Source organism: Silurus aristotelis (genome assembly GCF_946808225.1).
Source record: "Silurus aristotelis genome assembly, chromosome: 18".
Lineage (NCBI taxonomy): Eukaryota > Metazoa > Chordata > Actinopteri > Siluriformes > Siluridae > Silurus > Silurus aristotelis.
In genome coordinates this window covers 17417804-17438306 of record NC_139591.1, presented here as the reverse complement: position 1 = coordinate 17438306, position 20503 = coordinate 17417804, and the positions used below count along the sequence as shown (strand labels likewise).

The 20503-nt window shown below is 36.6% G+C and overlaps 3 protein-coding genes across 3 annotated transcripts; 1 reads left to right on the top strand and 2 right to left on the bottom strand.

Annotated features, from left to right (window-relative positions):
* Nucleotides 1-10938: 10938 nt before the first annotated feature.
* On the top strand, nt 10939-13454 carry smtlb (somatolactin beta; the record flags this gene model as incomplete). Its single annotated transcript, XM_083569435.1, has 5 exons — nt 10939-10954; nt 11539-11729; nt 12730-12843; nt 12961-13140; nt 13257-13454. 5 exons carry the CDS (start codon nt 10939-10941, stop codon nt 13452-13454), a joined length of 699 nt encoding a protein of 232 aa, XP_083425561.1.
* Nucleotides 13455-13730: 276 nt separating this feature from the next.
* On the bottom strand, nt 13731-15931 carry kcnj1b (potassium inwardly rectifying channel subfamily J member 1b). The gene is made up of 2 exons (XM_083568309.1): nt 15814-15931; nt 13731-15485 (listed from the first exon to the last, which is right to left on the bottom strand). Exon 2 carries the CDS (start codon nt 15481-15483, stop codon nt 14350-14352), a length of 1134 nt encoding a protein of 377 aa, XP_083424435.1. The 5' UTR covers nt 15484-15485; nt 15814-15931; the 3' UTR covers nt 13731-14349.
* Nucleotides 15932-17264: 1333 nt separating this feature from the next.
* On the bottom strand, nt 17265-19689 carry dcps (decapping enzyme, scavenger). The gene is made up of 6 exons (XM_083567502.1): nt 19484-19689; nt 18927-19074; nt 18613-18758; nt 18210-18323; nt 18010-18120; nt 17265-17811 (listed from the first exon to the last, which is right to left on the bottom strand). Exons 1-6 carry the CDS (start codon nt 19658-19660, stop codon nt 17545-17547), a joined length of 963 nt encoding a protein of 320 aa, XP_083423628.1. The 5' UTR covers nt 19661-19689; the 3' UTR covers nt 17265-17544.
* Between the last annotated feature and the right edge of the window lie 814 nt (nt 19690-20503).

Here is a 20503-nt window from a genome sequence, read left to right as displayed (position 1 = left end):
ACGAATCAGACTTTCATACCGGATCGGTTGAGGCCCGGGTTACCAACGACCGCCACAGGTATCGTTAGTCTACAGGGTACCGGTGTAAATTGGGCTACTGTTGGCCGTATACGTCTAGAGATGCAGCAGGGAAAGAAGAAGTGGAGGAAAGTGGACTATAGTCTATGTAGGAGATGCAACCTAGCTAGACAGCATCGGATGGTGGTCTCTAGGATGGTAGGATGTCTTCAGAGGTGAAGAAGAAGAGGAGGACTGCAGTGTAAGGTTCATGGAAGGAGTCAGACAGGGTGGACAGTGGTGGTTAAAGAGAAGTGGTGGTGGAATGAGGAAGTGCAGGAAAGCATAAGGAGAAAGAGGTCGGCAAAGCAGAATTAAAAACAGGCAGAGAGATGAGATGTGGTGAAAGCCAAGGAAAAGGCATATGAGGAGCTGTATGTAAAGTTGGTCACTAAGGAAGGAGAAAAGGATTTGAAACAATAGGCCAGGCAGAGGGAGCAAGTTGGAAAGGATGTGCTACAAGTTAGAGCAATAAAGGATGGAGATGGAAATGTGTTTACTAGTGAGGAGAGTGTGTTGAGAAGATGGAGGAAGTATTTTGAGCAGCTGATAATCGAGGAAAATGAGAGAGAGAGAAGGTTGGATGGTGTAGAGATGACGCAGGAAGTGGATAGGATTAGTAAGGAGGAAGTGAGAGCAGGGATTAAGAGGATTAAGCATGGAAAGTCGATAGGACCAGATGACATACCGGTAGAAGCATGGAGATGTTTAGGAGAAATGCAAGTGGAGTTTTTAACTGGATTGTTTAACAAGATTTTGGAAGGTGAGAGGATGCCTGAGGCATGGAGAAGGAGTGTGCTGGTACCGATTTTTAAAAATAAAGGAGATGTGCATACCTGCAGTAACTACAGGGAAATAAAGTTGATCAGTTACACCATGAAGTTATGGGAAAGAGTAATGGAAGAGCACGAGGAAGAGCACTACAAACACAATATTTGCTTAGAGAATGTTCATGGAGAAGTATAGAGAAGGTCAGAAGGAGTTGCATTGTGTATTTGTGGATTTAGAGAAGGCGTTTGACAGGGTGCCGAGAGAAGAGTTGTGGTATTGTATGAGGAAGTCAGGTGTGTCAGAGATAATTCTCTGACACACCTGACTTCCTCATACAATATCACAACTCTTCTCTCGGCACCCTGTCGTACGCCTTCTGTAAAGGGTGAGGGTGGTGCAGGACATGTATGAGGACAGTGTGACAGCAGTGAAGTGTGCAGTAGGTACGATAGACTGGTTCAAAGTGGAGGTTGGACTGCATCAAGGATCAGTTCTGAGCCATTTCCTGTTTGCAGTGGTGATGGACAGGTTGACGGACGAGGTCAGACAGGAGTCTCCCTGGACTATGATGATTGCAGATGATATTGTGATTTGTGGTGAGAGTAGAGAGCAGGTTGAGAAGAGCCTGGAGAGGTGGAGATATGCGCTGGAGAGAAGGGGAATGAAAGTCAGTAGGAGTAAGACAGAGTACATGTGTGTGAATGAGAGGGAGGGCAGTGGAGTGATGCGGTTGCAGGGAGAAAAGAGAAGAGTGGCAGGAGTGATTTGTGATAGAAGGGTATCTGCAAGAGTGAAAGGAAACGTTTATAGGACTGTGGTGAGACCTGAGATGTTGTACGGTTTAGAGACAGTGGCATTGAGTAAAAGACAGGAGGTGGAGCTGGAGGTAGCAGAGCTGAAGATGTTGAGGTTTTCATTGGGAGTGGTGAGGATGGACAGGTCTAGAAACGAGTTCATTAGAGGTAGATGTAGGACGTTTTGTGACAAAATGGGAGAGGCCCGATTGAGATGGTTTGGACATGTGCAAAGGAGGGACATAGGGTATATCGGTAGAAAAATGCTGAGGATGGAGCCACCAGGAAGGAGGAAAAGAAGAAGACCATGGAGGAGGCTTATGGATGTGGTGAGGGAACACATACAGGTAGTTGGTTTGAAAGAGGCAGATGTAGAGGACAGAATAGTATGGAGACTGATGATCCGCTGTGGTGACCCCTAATGGGAGAAACCAGAAGAAGAAGAAGAGGATATAATTATATAATTTAACATTATTATTATTATTATTAAGATTGATTATTCTTATATTATTATTATTATTGTTGTTGTTTTTCTTGTTATTATTATATGAGTTCTTCAACGTTTTTTTATTAATTTGAAGCACCAGCACTTGCCCGTTGTTCACAACCAATATAATTCCCAGCATTGAGTGTTCATTATATAGACTTTATCTTCCTGAACATTTTGTCACATTATGGGATGTGGATAATAGCGTTAGCCTGATTAGCATAAATATTCTCATCTTATAAAAGCAAAGCCTCACAGACAAACTTCTATTGAGAAACGAGTGGAGAGTTGGAAGATTTAATAAAAAGAAAAAAAAAACTCTCCGCATCATGAAAAGGCTTTCAGGAGCCTTTCTTATTAAAACCATTACACCGCTACAGAATAACGAGGATACGGGTATTGGGTGGTGGGGATGGGGGGAGTCTGTATGTCTGTCTATTGAAGCCCAGTTCTTTTCATTTCCACTTTCAAAACCACTATCAGAAGATGTTTCTAAAGCAAAGAAGGAAAAAAGAAAGCCTTCTTCATTAAAGCGTGTCGAAGCATTGTGGGAGAAAAAAAGGAAGACATCAGACCGAGTTTGAAGCAACGCTCATGACACTGTGTTCAACGTTTGATGAGCTTGTTAACAGAAGTGACACGACGACAAAGGCCGTAGATCAGCTTATACGCTGGAGCTGCCTCTGTGACGCTTGTAACTCTTTTGGTTTGTCAATGTTACAATGCTGTTTTACAGGTCCTTATTCATATTTATTTCCACACAGTTACTCGAATGCAACTTGTTTTCTTCATGTTTTTTTAAAACCATTAAATTGCTGCGGAATAATAAGGATACGGGTATTGTGGATGTTTTTTTGGGGGTGGAGGGGATTTCTGTATGTTGGTCAATTGACACATACATAGATACATACATAGAGACATGACATACATACATTGTGTTTCCGTCATTTTGGCTAGATAGTCGCTTCACCACACAGGGTTTTTTGTGTGTGAACTTGGAATATTTAGAGCCTCTTGGAGTTGTTTGTTGTAAATTACACACATCTTACATTCAAATAAACAGGATCACTCACAGCCAGCTGGCACTGGATCAGCTGATATTTCAATGTTGGGATGCTAAAATGTTACATGTGACATCTGAACCTGTTTTTTTTTGCTTGTTTTTTCAAATTCCTACTACACCACACAAACATGCTAGTTAGTACACTTTGCCTCTATAACACATCATCCACATTATATGATCACACTGAATACATGTGTCAAATGTTTGCTACAGAAGTGACACATAGGGATGCCATCAATAATTGTAAAAAGGGCGGTGCAAGACACAATTTTCGTACCTCTCCTTTCAAATTAATACGTTCAAAAATAAAAATAAAACAATTCCTAAGTGGTAATTTGGGGCCCCCTAGTGTATTATGGGGCATTATCCCTTGCGTACTCGTACCCTTTTAACAGTGCCCCTGGTGACACATTATCTTTTAGAAACTCTTGGACTACTTTTAAACCTGCACAATCAAAATAACTCAAGTATAATATCTACCAGATCTTCTATACCAGAGCCATAAATCTAAACTAATCTATTCTGTGTGAATACAGGACATCACTGGGGAAATGATCCCGGCACTGAAAGCATAAATAAAACTGAGCTATACAAAGTTTAAAAAAAATACTCTACAGGACATGATCAATCTTGTGTAAGATCACAAGACTAGAGGCAGCTTGGAAGAGAGATGACTGACACATCATACGTCTCAGTATGATTTATGATTGTACGGAGACTTATTGGTTCTTGTCTGTCCATAAAAAATCATTTGTTCTGACACACACTGCACATGTAGCTCAACTGTCTCTGACTCACAATGAAATCAAAATGACTTTACTGAATACGGAACTCATTGTAGGTTTTCAAAAGAAAGGCAGAAAAGAGTGTCATATAAAATAAATAAATAAATTGAATCACTGGTATAAATTGTACAAGAAAATCAAAGTCCTGGACCTTTACTGCCACCTAGTGTGTGCCACTGGGAATAGACTTATAAGAAATAAACTGATAGGCAGTAAAATCTAGAATTTGCATTTTATTAACTACTTATCTCTGTAAGACAGCTTTAGAAACATGTTCATTGTTAAATGTGCTATACAAATCAAACTGTATTAAGCTGAATTGAATTGAACTGAATTATAGTGAAGGTTTTGTAGCAGTCAACTCAAAAATTACACTGCACAACAAAGTTTTTCTTCTTGAACACTGTTGGGGGTTCCTCATAAATCCTTTGGCTGCTGATCACGAAAATCACATCCAAATTTGCCCATCACATACTGTCTCATTGCAATCTTTAGTTTTTTGGACTTTTTTTTTTTTTTTTTTTCAGAAAAAAAATTTTGTTTCTGTAAGAGACATATGAACAATGTTTTGTGCAGTCTGGGCATGTCCAGGCATGAACTCAGGGGAAGGGTAGAAGCTGTTCTGTGGAAGTATGCAGCCTGAGCATGCCTGGGCAGGCCAGACCCAGCTTAACCCTGTTTCCGCAGGCTTTTAAAGTGGCTTGCATACACAGATGCTGCTCATTGGATTAATTTAGACCTTATAGTGTGTACGTATTGTTTCAGAATATAGCACTGTAACAAGTAATTTAGATATACGTTTTACGACGATTGGTCTCGGTCAATATATATACTGTATATCTCATCAATGTCGGTACAGCCACGATGCATTCTGCTATATTTGTGGTAAGTTTACACTTGTTCATCAGAGACGTTCAATGACTGCTCTCGTGAAGAAAGCATATAATCTGTACTTTGGCTGTAAAATTGGTGATCAAGTGCTTACTCTTCACATAAATTTGGGACTTATGAAGAATTTCTGAGGGCAAGATCAAAGAGGGCATTTTTGGGCCCTCAGATCAGACAAGTGACAAGCAGTTTGAAGATCTGTTAGTTGGGCCAAAAAAAGATTGCCTAGAAAAAGCCTTCAAAGACGTTGAGAATTTTCTTGGCAATTACAGAGCCCCACTTTACAATCAGCTGGTAGACAAACTTCTCAAAATTCAAGAAATATTTTCTCCACTCACATTTGAACTTCTTCCCTGCAGATCTCGGTGCTGTCAGTGATGAACACAGTGAGAGGTTTCACCAGGACATTGCTACAATGGAAAAACAATATCAGGGCAACTGGAATCCATTAATGCATGCTGGGTTCTTTTGGACATTGCAATATGATGCAGCAGATATTGAATACAAAACAAAAATCAGGAGCAAAACACTTTTAATTATGCTGAACTCAATAGCATATTAGAAACATGATTACAATCAAATACGTTATTGCCGGGAAACGGTTAACTGTCTATTTCTTAGAGTTCCTATGTGATGCAGCAAAACCATATATTTGTGCATGCCCACCTGTCACCATCAGCAAAAACCTTTCAGGAAGCAAAACTTGAAAAAGAATTGTTGTACAGTGTTATTGGCAACCTGTGAAACAACTAACATTTTAAATACATAACAGTGGTACATGCTTTGGATTGAAACACATTTTTGAACACTTTTCTTTTGTAATGCGTTTTATTTAGTGCACACTCTCTATCGTTGTCTTAATTATTTTGAAATTAAATAAGTTTTCATTTAAACTAAATGTAAATACATTGTAAGAATTTAAAACTTTTTCAGATGTTTTTAGACTTGTAACTATAGCATGAATTAATTAATTCATTTGTTACACAGACCAGGCATAACATTATGACATTATAACAATATGACCGGTGAAGTGTTCATCATGTTAGTTAGGTGGGATATATTAGATAACAAAGGAACATTTTGTCCTCAAATATGATGCCTTAGAAGCCAAAAAAATGGACAAGCGAAAGCATATGAGCGAATTTAACAAGAGCCAAGTTGTGATGGCTAGCCAACTGGGTCAGAGCATCTCCAAAACTGCAGCTCTTGTGGGATGTTCCCGGTCTGCAGTGGTCAGTATCTATCAAAAGTGCTCCAAGGAAGGAACAGTGGTGAACCGGCGACAGGGTCATGGGCTCTCGCTGATGCAGCAGGGGGAGCGAAATCCTGTGTGGTCTGATCCAACAGACGAGCTCCTGTAGCTCAAACTGCTGAAGAGGTTAATGCTGTTAATGCTCGAAGGGTCAGAACTGTTTTGGCAGGAAAAGGGGAACCAACACAATATTAGGCAGGTGGTCATATGCCGGCCAGTGGGAAGCTACAATTTGCATTAAAAACAGGAAAACAGGGACAGTTATTTAAAAAGCAGGATCACTATCTCACTTTCAACATACAGCAGGTATCATCTAACACAGCACAAGTTCACAAGTCTGATTGGTGAGAAAAAGTACATTATGAAGGTTCACACACAACTTTAACATAAACAATAGATTAATTTTAATGCACTCATTTTAATATGTTTTGGTTTCTATAGTAACAGCTTTTTTACAAGGATGCTCCATATTATCTGGATCTCTAGACCCTATAATGTAACTCACACTACAAAAATTAGAAAAGTACTACAACAGTATTGTTTATGAAGTATTTATATTTATACGTATTTTTAGATGGCAGTAAAATTGCAAACATTTATAAAATGTTATTAAAAAACTTTCTATAATAGATTATGTTGATTATAATGGATTATATTTAATACAATCATGCATACATTGTACGCATTTATGACACTCCATATGTAATTATTAAATAGTGAAATAAATCAACAAACCATAAATGTGGAGGGCTGCTGTATATATTTTTAATGGAATGTTGTTTAACATAGATACAAATAATTATTCGATTGTTAGGAGAAATGTATTTACCATTTCTGGAAGGAGTCTCAGATATCACCGTTTTGTAAAAAAAAAAAAAAAAGCTTTTCATTATAATGACTGTTTTTTTTCAATGTGAGAATCAGAACGGAAAAAACAAAGAGATGCGCATGAGAGACTTCTGACTGTTTATCATAGCTACTATAATATAAGTAATACTAAGAACTAACTTTGTATTATAGTTTTTCCATAAATTTAAGTGCGACTGTAAACATGAATCTAAAACCTAAATCACAATCTAAAAAATGTGTATCAAGTCTTTTGGTTGCAAATCTATTTAAACAGAATACCCTGGTGTCAGAGGTGGGAAGTAATGAACTACAAATACTATGTAATTATGATTAGGTACATTTGTATGGTATCAGTAGTTTACTTCACTATTTTATCAACTTTTTACTTTAAATTATTAATTTTGTACACAAATATATGTATTTTCTACTCCTTACATTGTCAAACCAGGCTCTTTAATTTAGTTTTAATCTATTTGGTGACATAATCAATGATTTTTCTTCTAAATGTGCACCGTTTTCAGCCCATCAACCTATTTCTTGTCATTTTCAACCTGCCACAGCACACAAGGCAGAAGGCAGCAAGAAGTATGGAGCTAACGTTGATGAGAAATTACTGATCACCTGATCATCATTATCTTTTCTCTGCTTGGGTTCTTTATGGTGGTTTTTCAGCCCAGCTCCATTTATTCATTAACAAAATTATAAAACTCTTTTGTATTATTATATTAATATAATGTGTGTTCCAATTACCAGTGTGACACTAAAACAGGTGGTAGTAGTAATGGCTACTTTTCACTTAAATACATGTCAAAGCACAAACATTTTACTTTAACTTGGGTGAAAAGTGTAGTCAGTATTTCAACTTTTACCTACTGTCTTTTAAATATGAGTATCTGTACTTTATTTGAGTGAAGGATGTGTGTACTTTTGCCATTTTTGCCTGATGTTTATTATTTTATACCAGCATGGTCCATCCTTTGTTGTCCTTACATACTATATTCGGTATTAGTCACTACAACTTGTTTCGTCAAATTCGTCAGTGAATAATTACTTTGATAAATCAGATTACATTTAAAACCTAAAAATGAACATTTGATTAGTTTCAGGATTTCATTGATTAATCAAAATCAAGTTTAAAAATTAGATCACAGAAAATCATAGAAAACTCATATTGGATTATATAAAGAATACATTCACAAATAATAGATCAAAAACACTGGATTGTTCAGGGGGGGTTTGCTACTTGATGCAATAATAATCATCAGTCAATAAAAATGTAAGTAATCTGTTGGATTCTCGAAAGAAGTCTAAACAGGAGAAAATCCTGGAAGGAAGAGGAGGATACAATAATAGATGATGTTGTGTAATACACAACATCATTTCTGTGAAACAGTTATTAATAATCTATTATCTATCTATTATTAATTATTGATAATATTATAACAATTTGTGATTTTTTTATTTTATTCAGATTTGTTCGTTTGAAAAGCGTTGTATGTGCATGAGTTATGATGTAATGCGTGGATTTTCTAATTTCTCTATTTCAGTGTAAATCCTTGCTTACGTCAAAAGTCAAACTCAACCCAAAGGTCAGATGCACTGTGCAACCTAATCTCTCAAGTTACCGACATCCGCCGCTCTCCACGCGTTCAGTGAAAAAGCCAGCTGTAAGGATGTATCATGAATAGGAAACACAGGATTTATGTCATCGCAAGATCACATTCATCCACACTGTTTTACAACGGCTTAGAACAGTCTCACAAGTCCAAAAGTACTATTTTCCCAATTGTCCATAAACAGAGATGTTTTAATATGATGATAAAGTAAAGACTGTTTGATATTATTTTAAAGCAAGGTTGCTGTGATTTGCACCAACATTACTTGTACAGGATGATTAAATTGCACAATGTCACAAAATGGTAACATTGGAAAGTCCTCCATCCAAGCAAAGGTTTCTTAATCAGACAGCTAAAGAATATATAAGAAAAATATGAGAATATTATCAAGCAATATTTGTTCGCCTTCTTTGAATCATTCAGAATATCACAAATAAATGTAAACCATTCATAATGTGTAACTGCACATAATAGTGCACACAAAAGATTTTGTTAATTGTACAAGAGAACCTCTATGCTATTAAATATTAATGAATTAAATGTGTACACATAACACGATTAATATTATTAAAGTTACTGGGTTGATTTATTAAATAATTTAAATTAGTTGATTAAATACTTTTGAGAACAAACACAAACTTTTTATTTATTATTGCAAACAGTTGCAAAAATTACAATAACTATTCTCAGATACAAACATTTCTACTCTTGATCAACTGAACTACTGCGTACAGAACTGCTGCATATATACAGTATATGAACAAATGTTTGTGGACACCAAAGCATAAGATTCATATGTGCTTTCTGAACATTCCATTCCTTATCTAATCCCCATTTGCCATTATAACAACCTCTTTCTGGAAAAATGTTGTACTAGATTTTGGAGTGTGCTTGTGGAGATTTGTGCTCATTCAGCTACAAGGGCATTACTAAATTTGGGTACTGAGTCACAATGAGACGTCCAGGGGTGGCAGTCAACATTCCAATTGCTGGAACAGGGTCTCCTAGTTCAATTAAAGGGAAAATGTAATACTACCACATCCAGAGACATTTTATACAATTGTATTTCTCTAACATTATTATAACAATCAGGGGAAGAGGTCCAAAAAATGTCCATATAGTTTATGTGGCATGCTGAAGATTTTCCCCAATCATAAAAATAACTGCTAGAGATTTTGTCTGCAAATATCATCTGATCCCCTAATCATGTGAAAACAAAACCTGAAATGTCAAGGATAAATAGACGAGGTTTCACAAAGTGGCAAATGAGGATTTAACTTTATAACATTATGCACAAAGGATTTTAACTGTTAAAGTCAGTTTCAGTCAGACTCTTCAGGACAAAAAGAATTTATAATTCAGGTGTTCAAAACCTGGGGTTCAGGAATAACTCCTGTAAGAAAAAGAAAAAAATATGAGAAGAAACAAAAATTACTTGGTTATTGTTTCACAGACACATTTGTAGCCCAGGTGCCTGGGAGACAGGAGAAGAAGAGAAGAAAAAAGGAGAAGATAATAGGAGAAGAAACCGTTTTATAGAGCACATACATATAATACCATACAAGATGTAATAAGATCTAAGAAAATTAGAAATGACATGAAAAGGTATGACAATAAGCACAGGGGAATATGTAAAGTTAACATTATTATAACATACAGTATATAATTAAATGTACACTTGTGAAATAAATAAAATAAAATACCGACATTATTTATATTTTAAAACTATATTTTAAGACCCTTAATTGAACTAAAACCATGCATAAAAAAAAATTATAAAAATAAATTAAAGATTATACATAAACAAAGGAAATACTTTTTAATTAAATGCAAAATTTCATGCTCTGAATTTGTATTTCTATTTCTATTTTTTATTTATTTATTATTTTTTTATTATTATTTCAAGAAAAGAAAATAACTTTTCCACGTTTCAGGGACAGAACCTTCAACTTTGCATTGCATGATGGATTAGCTATATATTAATATAATTTATTAATGTAGTTTCTTTTACAAGTATTCAAAGGTATAATCAATAATAAAAACAAATAGTAAATCTCACCATTCCTTAATATTTTACCATCTTTAAACTGGTCACTATTTATACCTGAATCCATTTTTTATTTTACTTGAATTGTGGTAAATTCATTATTTTACAATTTATGAGAAACAGCAGCTGACACAATGTTCCAGGATTCATCCCTGTCCCTCTGTCAGAGATGCTGCATAAAATCATTGGTCCAAACTATCCGTGACTCAAACTATCTCCTTACCACTTATGTTTGAATTTAAAAATGTCTGGATTTATTCATGGAGTACGCGGTGTATAAAAGGTGTTGTTGCCCCACAATGTACAGGTAATACAGGCACAGTGCAATCATGAACCAAACCAAAGGTACTGTATCTATTTTATTTGTATTATTTAATACAGAAAGGTAACAAACCTAGATATGCTTATATATGGCTTTATTTACAGAAGAACCTTAGAATTTTCGATTGATCAGAAGGTGTAATTTTTTTTATTAATTCGTGAAATGTTATCATTTCTGCGACAAGACCTTGTAAAGAAGACACAAAAGTATCTAATCAAAGATGTCTAACTTATATTTAAGGAACGAGTCTCCAGTGTCAGTGCTTTTAGGACGTTTTTTGGCACTAAAAAATCTTTAGGACAGATGAGAGACATACTTTCCAGACTCCTAGTCATTTTGAATGCAAAAGAAAAAGAATAGAGCGCACTTTATTTTGTGGTCAACATAAAGTGTAACAATAAATTATGGAAAGCATGATGTGCTAGTATTAAAAATAAAAAAGTGATATGTATACTGTATAGAGGAAAAACGTATTAGTTTCACATCATTGTCATTGATTTTTTTTTTTTTTATGCTAGCATGTCACAGGGTATTTGCTCAGTAAAACACTGCAGCTCACATCTACATGACATTTTAAAATCATGTTTTTCTGACACTGTATTTTCAGTTCTTCAGGTTTTGATGGGGGTCTTGTTGTGCTCTGTAAATGGATTACTGGGACTGGGTTCAGCTCTGGACTGCTCAGATCGGGATCCTACAGGCACAAGGTGTTCCATTTCTGTAGAGAAACTTCTAGATCGAGCCATCCAGCATGCTGAGCTCATCTATCGCATGTCAGACGAGGCCAGGACATTGTTTGTGAGTAGATATAACCACGGTTCAATTTATATTTAGTTTGTAAAGCAGCTCAGTGTGGGCAAGCCTTGGTGATCACATGATCACTTAATGCGATTATTGATATGAATGAGATTTTATAAAATGTATTTTTGTGAATCGTTTTTCGAAATTGCATGTCTCTAAACCTGTAATGGTTCATGTGTAGAAGCATATAACTGAGTATTTCATTTGCAAAAAAAAAGTTAGAAGTTGAACCATTATAAAAACTAAACTTTAACCCTAAACAGTTTAATAAATTCTAGAAAGAACCCCAGAAAGAACCCTTGTTAATCTGTACTACAAATGTTGGGGAAGATCAGACACTTGATACCACCTCCAATGAATTCCCTTATTTCTATAATATCTACAACAAGAATAGGTTCAGAGATGTAACTTAAGAATTGTATCATTTCCAACCTTCAGGACCCCACAAAAAATATCAGTAGATTTTTTTTCTGAAGAAAGAAAGGTAAAATAGATTAACATAGTAGTATACTTGATTTCAATACTGCAAATAAAACTTTGTTTGATTTTTGGAAATCATATCTAATTTGGAAAATTAGCAAAAGCTTTAACAAATTGATTTGTTAGAAAATAGCATGGGAGGGTGCGATCATAAATAATGTTTGTATATAATAATAGGTGACTATAAACTGCAAATAACAACGTGCCTTCCTCATCTAAACGCATGTTTTTATTAATAAGCATACCAGACATCAAAACTTTTAAGATGTCTAATGGAAGGCACAAAAAAGAAGACTAAATGCACTATGAAGAACTATATATTTGTCCATTGTATGTTCAGAAAAATCTCTACTTATCCCTATAAACTTACTTATCTTTGTCAACTGGGACTTAAACTCAGCTAGAGCCAGACTCTTATGCAAAAACTTTGATAATCAACTACTTTAATCTTTGCTCAGATTTCTTCTGCCTTTGCTAAATGTGTATCTAGTATCAACAATTTATTGATGATTTACAGGAGGAGATGTTTATCCCTTTATCGATATCTGCTTATCAAGGCCATGGAGGCAACTCTTGCACATCCAGTCTTGTGCATATTCCTACATCCAAAATGGAAATTCAACAAATTTCGGTAATTTCTACTATTCCCACTATTTTCCACTATTTTTTAGAGAAATTTGATTCAATATAAAATTTGACAACGAACATGTGAAGGTTTGCTAAGAAAAAAAAAACGTATTTGTTGCAGGACAAATGGCTTCTTCACTCAATCCTGATTCTGGTTCAGTTCTGGATTGATCCCCTGGGTGACCTGCAGGATTCTCTAGACAGGTATGACAATGCTCCCAGTGCCCTCCTCAGCAAGACCAGATGGATGTCAACCAAATTGATGAACCTTAAGCAAGGAGTACTTGTCCTTATGAGTAAGGTACATATAAGGAAGCTGGAGATGTTTTCCCTGATGTCTCAAATCATAATTTTTACTTAATGCAGCCAAAGCAACTGAAATTCTACATTCTTTAACTATTTCACTTGTGTGCACAGATGCTGGACGAAGGAGGCCTGGATCTGGAAAATAATGAGAGCTTGGCACGTCACCTTGCTGCTCCTGCCATGGAGGAGCATGTACTGAGAGACTACAATGTGCTATCATGCTTCAAAAAGGATGCTCACAAAGTGGAAACGTTTCTAAAACTGCTTAGATGCCGCCATACAGATAACCTGAGCTGCTCCCTTTTCTAGCCATGTCAAAAGCTCTATGTTGGGCTTTTCAGGAAATGGACTTCCACATAAAAAATATATATATTTTAAAGTTTGGAAAATATGCACAATAAAGACAATATATCTTTTTTGCAAAGTTATTTTAGAAACAACGCCTGTCTTTTGTTTCATGTTCCATTCCTGCACTATGCTAACTGAAAATTGCACCTGCACCTCAACGAAAAAAATAGTGACTTAATTTATATCACATTTATTTATTTTCAATTAAATATAATGGATTCAACTTCAACTCTTGTATTTGAGGGCGATTTTGCAAGCAGTTCAGGCAGGAGAAATCTTTTACAGTTGCCTCAAACTGTTCTCAGAGTGAAGAGACAGTCATGTTGATTAGCAGCCTGAAGTTAATATGAGCCATATGTAGTTATTAAAACAAATTAAAGATAGTAAATATTCCACTTTAAAAAGAAAAACTAAAATGTTTAATTAGGAAAATACACAACCTGCAAACAAAGTGGGATTTCGGCTCCAGACCGTCTTTAAACAAAAAGTTATAACTGAAAGTCTGTTGATTACATATGAGTAAAGGATAACTAACCACACAGTGGTTACCATCCAAAGATAACATGCAGAGTGAACATAGGAAAGGCCATCTTGTAGAACCCTGAGGAACACCGAATTTGTCCTTTTTTTATTCAAAACAAATATTCCATACTGACATGCTAATAATGATTGGTTTAGGTTGATCCTAAACAGTCATGCTTATTCAATTTTCAGTCGGGTTTTGTTTTAAAGCAGCATTTTGTTCTAGGCTAAAGGTTCTTAACCCCGGTCTTGGAGAAACCCCTGTTTAGTGTATGTTTTTTCCTTGTAAGAGCATTGACAGCACTAAAATGTCATTGGTTTTTACAGCCAAAAGTCACTTTTGCACATTGTTCACTAAATCTTCGGTAGCAACTACCTCAAACCCAGGGTTGTCGATGCCTCGCTGTGCATGCTGATGAAGTGCAAGATCTTTGTTTAGTTGATTTAGATAACAGCTGTGGCAGTGAGGCGTGGCTACGGGAACAGTTTTGGAGAAATTCGAAAAGTCAACATGGTATTTTCCCCCTTTGTTTCGGGAGATGATGGGCAGGAAGCAGTAACCCCACTGGATCTCACTTGGAATGTAGGACGTGCGAACTTGGCATGAGGAACTCGTGGATTCGGCCATGCCCTCCAAGAAGACCACCAGCTCAATGTTGTGCTGATGATGTGTATCAGCAGTCATCTCCAAAAAAGGACTAGAAGTGTCAATTACATGGTACAACGTCAGCGGACAAATAAAGAAGAGGTTATCTTTGCCAGCGTCCACCAGGAAGTCAACATTGACCTGGTCTAGGATGATGGGCTCTCCATCCAGAGTGACACTGGTTTTCAAGAGCTTGCCGTAAATATGGCTGCCAATAAGCAGCGTCTTCCGGAGGTTGGCAACTCTGATCTGCAAGCACAGAGTTTCGTTTTTCAAACAGATCACAGCAGTGTCACTAAAAGTAACAGTTTTTGCTCGATTTTTCGGGAGGGAGATTTTGGCCAGAATCAAGCCGCACATAAAGCAATTTATAATGGCACCCATTAGAGATTGGACAACGAGAAGGGCTACTGTCTGGGCACAGTGACCTGTCAAAGCTCGCCCACCATATCCAATGGTCGTCTGTGTCTCTAATGAATAAAGAAAGGCACTTGTGAGACCGTTTATATTTTCAATACACTTTAAATGGCCATCAGGGACATTCTCTCCCTCCAGGTCCCCGTTGCTTTTTGCGATGAAATACCATAGCAGGCCGAAGACAAACCAGCTTCCCGTGAAAGCAGCGACAAAAGAAAGTATAACAAAACGCCAACGGATCTCAACAAAGGTGGTCCAGAAGTCCATTAGGTAAGCAAAATGGCTGTGATAAGCGACATTGCTGAATTCAATGTTACAGTGACCATCCTTGGTCACGAGCCGTGTCTGTGGAATCCTGTGTTCCGCTACATGATCATGAACCTCCTTATGGATGAACTGCAACATTCCTTCATTGGAAACAAATTAGTAAAAATGTTCAACATAAAAAAAAGAGAAAGATAATGTAATTACATTCCGCAATGATTTCTTAGTCCTGTGTTTGTTGTATTTAATAGTAGAGGTTATGTATCAAAAAAAGAGAAAGCAAGAGTATTTTTTCTAATGGCATTTCTTGAATGTCAGATTTTTTTCTTAAAATCTAGAGTCTGAATGCAGTAAAATTCTTATTACCAAAATCCTACCACTTACTAAACATCAACAACCAACTTATTTTTATGACAGATTTTTAAGAAGAAAAACACATCAAATACATCAAATAAAAAAATCTAAACTTACCTCCACTCACACAGAGGTTAGCAGCAAATCCACCAAAGCACACTCAATGTACCACTTTAATTTTTTAAAAGCTTTAAACAAAATTCACGAGGCAGGACCAAACTTCTTTTTCTCCACTACTCGCTCTATAAAAACACACCATTGGGGTCCTTGAAAGAAAACGTAATCCGCATTGAAATGCTCTAATCCTGGGCACATGATACAGTTGACAAAGGAAATGTAGTTCCGAACAAAGTTTTGCATGTCTTAGATATCGCCAAAAAAACAAAACAACTCTGAACGAGATTATTATGGTACTTTAATATAAAATTTTATTTGTGCTGTTTTGGGTTGTATACGGTGTCATGGACTCCAAAAAAGAAACGCTCCAAAGGGCCCCCCCCCTCGACCCACTGCATGGATTTTACCCCTTGGGGGTTCTAATTCACAAAGCAATCCTTCAATCACATTCGTGATTATTCGTAAGTATTCTCTGAACCCCATGCACAACACTCTCAGGTCCATGTTCTTTGGGTTACCATATTCCCTTCAATAATTCTAATAAAACCAAACACTTTAAGCATTCATTCCACTTAAACCTTTCAGGTTCAGGAACCTGGACACAATTCAGATCAGTTTCGAATATTTTTTAGTTAGCGGAATAAAACAGAAATAAAAGGGAGCTAAATCACTGCTCTATGTTACTTTTGGTCACATGGTTTTGCTCCATTTGTAGGAAAACATCAGTGCTAATCAATTTTGGTTACCATTTACCTTTGTGGAAACACTGAATACTGATGGTTTTGGTCTCTTCTAAGATGTCACCAATTTTATGCACAATATACAAAAGCTCAATGTTTTGATGAGGATTAAAAAAATTCAAAATGTGCTGAGTTCACCAAGACACTTTCCAGATATTAATTCATTGAACATATTTTAAAATCAAGATAATCACCCTTAAAAAAAATGAGTGGATATAATTTAGAAGAACGTTCAACAACACAAGGATCAGGTCAAACTATTATGATTCGCCGATTACACCACACTGACGGGTGAAATCACATAGAATGACTAATTTTGAATAGCTGATGTCCAGTTGTTCACGATTCTAAAATCCAAATAAAGAGCAACAAGTAACAAGTAAAACTCTTTTTTGCTTTAATATAATCAGTTGTTACATTGCTACAGAACTGAAAACTTTTTATGAACTGACCAGAAACACAAATGCAATGTACTTACTAATCATTCTTTAAACACTCAAACAGAAAAACACCAATCTGGTTAAAAACCCCATTCACAAGAACGTGTTTTCAAAGATTACATTTATAACTGTTTCCTACACTTTTATGAAGCTGTAGTGTTTCTCTGAAGGCGTGAATGGTACAAGATTTAATTCAATCTTCCTCCAAGGGGCCACAAATTTTACAAAGAGGCCCCTCAGATTTGCAAACAAATTAATTTTCACAGCGTGGAAAACAAGAACAGAATGTGTCATTTATTTCAAATATACATTTAAAAAGCTGGAGTTCAGCAACAAATGTGGTCGTGTTTGAAGTTTAAGAACATCGAAGAAAGAGTCAACATTTTATAAAAATCAACAAATTAAAAAAAACCCTCAAAAATCACATTAAAAAACATAAAAATACAATAGAGAAAACTTTTCAGACTTACAGTGGAACACAAATGGCCTTAACATTCTCAATCAAACACACAACTAGCATTAGGTTAAAAAAACAAAAACAAACAAACAATCTAAAATCGCCCTGCCTCCTTGAACTTGCTCAGCAGCGCGTCATCTGCCAGTAGTGGGAAGGTCAACGTGTGTTTTCGGTAGTATTCAGAGTTCATCTGCAGGTTCTGAATGACATCTGTGAGCAGGTGCGCTCTCTCCACACCACACCCTGGAGCTTCGTAATCCAGAAGAATGAAATGTACGTGCAGGTGGTAGTACGATGGCTGGTAATGCAGCAACACACGCAGTTTTGAGGCCGGGATGTTGTAGCGCTTTGCGATTGCCTTCTGTTAGGAAAGAGGGTAAGTTTCAAAACACGTTCTACCAGGAGCGAGAGGTCTATTCCTCAATATGAAGAGCAAAACCATAAGAGAGAGAGAGAGAGAGAGAGAGAGAGAGAGAGAGAGAGAGAGAGAGAGAGAGAGATATTGCCAAGAAACATAATATTCAACATAAAGAAAGATCATTTAAAGCCATTTACATACCAGTCCTTTCTCACGGATGTTTATCAGTAAAGGAAGATGATAAGAAGTGAGATCTCTCAAACTCTTAAGGTCGGGTGGATATACGATTGCGATCAGATGCAAGTTGTCCAGCTGAAAAACAATGCTTTCTGATCATAATTGTATTCTAGTTACCCCAAATAATCTCATTCACAGCATTTAAAATCAGACAAATCGCAAACCTGCTTTTGGTCCCATTTGAAATCTGGAATCAGGATGAAACCGAATTGCGGGTCTGGATCTTCAAAAATAATCCTATCAGCCTCAGATTTCTTTTCCAAGATGTTGTTAACCCACTGCAAGAACAAAAATATATCACCCATGTCTTTATAGCTTTCCACATTATAAAACAGTGTAAATAAACTTTTCATGACTCGAAAAATGAATATGAACTTGGGCGTATCCAATCACATAACTCTAAATGTCAAAACAGGAAAAGTTTCTCAGGAGGTTGGCAGCCCAGAGACAGGCACAAGGCAGGGTGCCAATATTTTAAATTCAAAACAAAACAAAAACCAAAAAAAAGCACACAGAAAACACAGATGTGCTTGTTAAGTTACTGAACATCACAGGGAGGAGACATACCTCCACACTCAAGGCCTTTGTTATTATGTAAGGGCGTGTGATGGACTGATAATCATCCTCAGTCTCCTCAATGAGAAACACCTCTTGACGCAGGTACTTCTTGAAGTGTTTCTCCGTCGCTGGGCAGATCACGGTGGTCTTAATTTCTGCAGATGAGACAGAATTAATAAAAAAAGAAATATTGGCTACTTTCTAAAGCTACATGCAAGATCTACATAAAGTCAGTTCACGGCACAAAATACATCACTGAAATACCTCATTTACCTGCCATCAGATATGTACGTGTCGGCATACCAGACATCCAGGTTTCTTACCGTTGAGGTTTGGTGGTGGTTGGAGATGGTAGGTGCTGTATATGTCGTTCTTCATCTCCAGTACCTGCGTGCTTAACAACAACTCTGGAACGACAGCTTGTGAGATTGGGGTTTTCTCCAGGATGATTATAGCCTCCTGTTCATCAAGCTAAAGAAACATAAATGAGATTAAAATAGAAAATAAAAGAATTCATGTTTAGATTCAGACATACCCTCCTAAAGAAACCATGCCCTTCTAATGAGATTAATAGCAGGTAAAATCAAGCTGGAGATGGCAAATAGAAGTCTTTTTAAAATATTCCTTCATGTAGGAAAAACTCGGGAAAACTTGAGATACATGACTGTAATCTGAATATTTAACAAATAAGACATTTAAAAACGTACAATTGTACACTAATAGACCTCTGCAACTTGATTGGAAAGCGGGTTGAATCGTAAACAGCGCCCAATCAGTGCCCTCGAAAGGGGGAACCTGGTATTACTTCAAACATTATGCTTGTGAAGGAACAATGCCGCTAGCTAACGGCTAACATCGCGCGACTTTTAAACTTTTGTACCTTTCCTTGTACGAAAATGCTTTTCTCCCTGGCGGATTCACGGAGTATCCCTTCCACTTTAAAATGTGATACGGACTTCTTCGCTGGGGGTCCGTCTTCATTTTCAGGATTTTGTAACGTTTCGAGGCGTATTACTGTCTGAGGGCTAAGCTCTCCGACCTTTTGAGAAGCCGCCATTTTGCTCACGTGACCGAAAGGACCAATTGTGTTGGACTATGTATAGCCATATAAGACATAGACGCCCAAGTGTGGGGCGCCGCCCTCTAGTGGGGAGTAAAGACATTACAGTTGGGGCGCAGTTAACGGCAGGATTTAAATATGTTTTTGTGTTCTTCATTAATCATTTATGATTTTCTCTATTAAAATAGTTCATGCACTTAAGTCCAATGTATGAAGTAAATTTTTCTCTGCTCTGCAGTTCTGAAATGGTTCAGTTCTGTTCATCTCAAGCTGGGTACTTCTTAGCAAATGCTTACACAATTACACAATTCTGAGTCTGTAGCAGTACCAATAAAAGTCTAAGTACCAGTATGTATTTTAATAGTGCCATTGCTTGTATTAGTATCAGGGTCAAGATCGGAATTGTTATCAGTATCAGTATATATCTATACTGAACAAAAGTATAAATGCAACACTATTGTTTTTGCCCCCTTTTTCCATGAGCTGAACTTCGAAGATCTATGTACACAAAAGGCCTATTTCTCTCAAATATTGTTCACAAATCTGTCTAAATCTGTGCTAGTGAGCACTTCTCCTTTGCCGAGAGAATCCATCCACCTCACAGGTGTGGCAAGATGCTGATTAGACAGCACGATTAGAAAAAGGGGATGCTGCACAGTGGTACACATGGAATTGTCCCAACTGTTTTAAGATATGTGGTGGCCATTTAAATTAAAATTGCATTCTTTTTTCCATAAAATGCTTTACACGATTTCCTTAGCTAAAACATTTGTTTTTTTCTATTTTCTATTGTGAATTAAATATGTATTTATTAACATTTTACACAGCATTGTAGTTGTA

What these genes read in the sequence shown, in the direction of transcription:
- kcnj1b (XM_083568309.1), bottom strand. Translation starts at nt 15,483, where the DNA reads ATGTTGCAGTTCATCCATAAGGAGGTTCATGATCATGTAGCGGAACAC.
- dcps (XM_083567502.1), bottom strand. Translation starts at nt 19,660, where the DNA reads ATGGCGGCTTCTCAAAAGGTCGGAGAGCTTAGCCCTCAGACAGTAATA. An exon ending in CAAAGGCCTTGAGTGTGGAG is followed by an intron (nt 18,324 to 18,612) that starts GTATGTCTCCTC and finishes TTGTTCTTGCAG; the next exon opens with TGGGTTAACAACATCTTGGA. An exon ending in ACATCCGTGAGAAAGGACTG is followed by an intron (nt 17,812 to 18,009) that starts GTATGTAAATGG and finishes CTTTCCTAACAG; the next exon opens with AAGGCAATCGCAAAGCGCTA.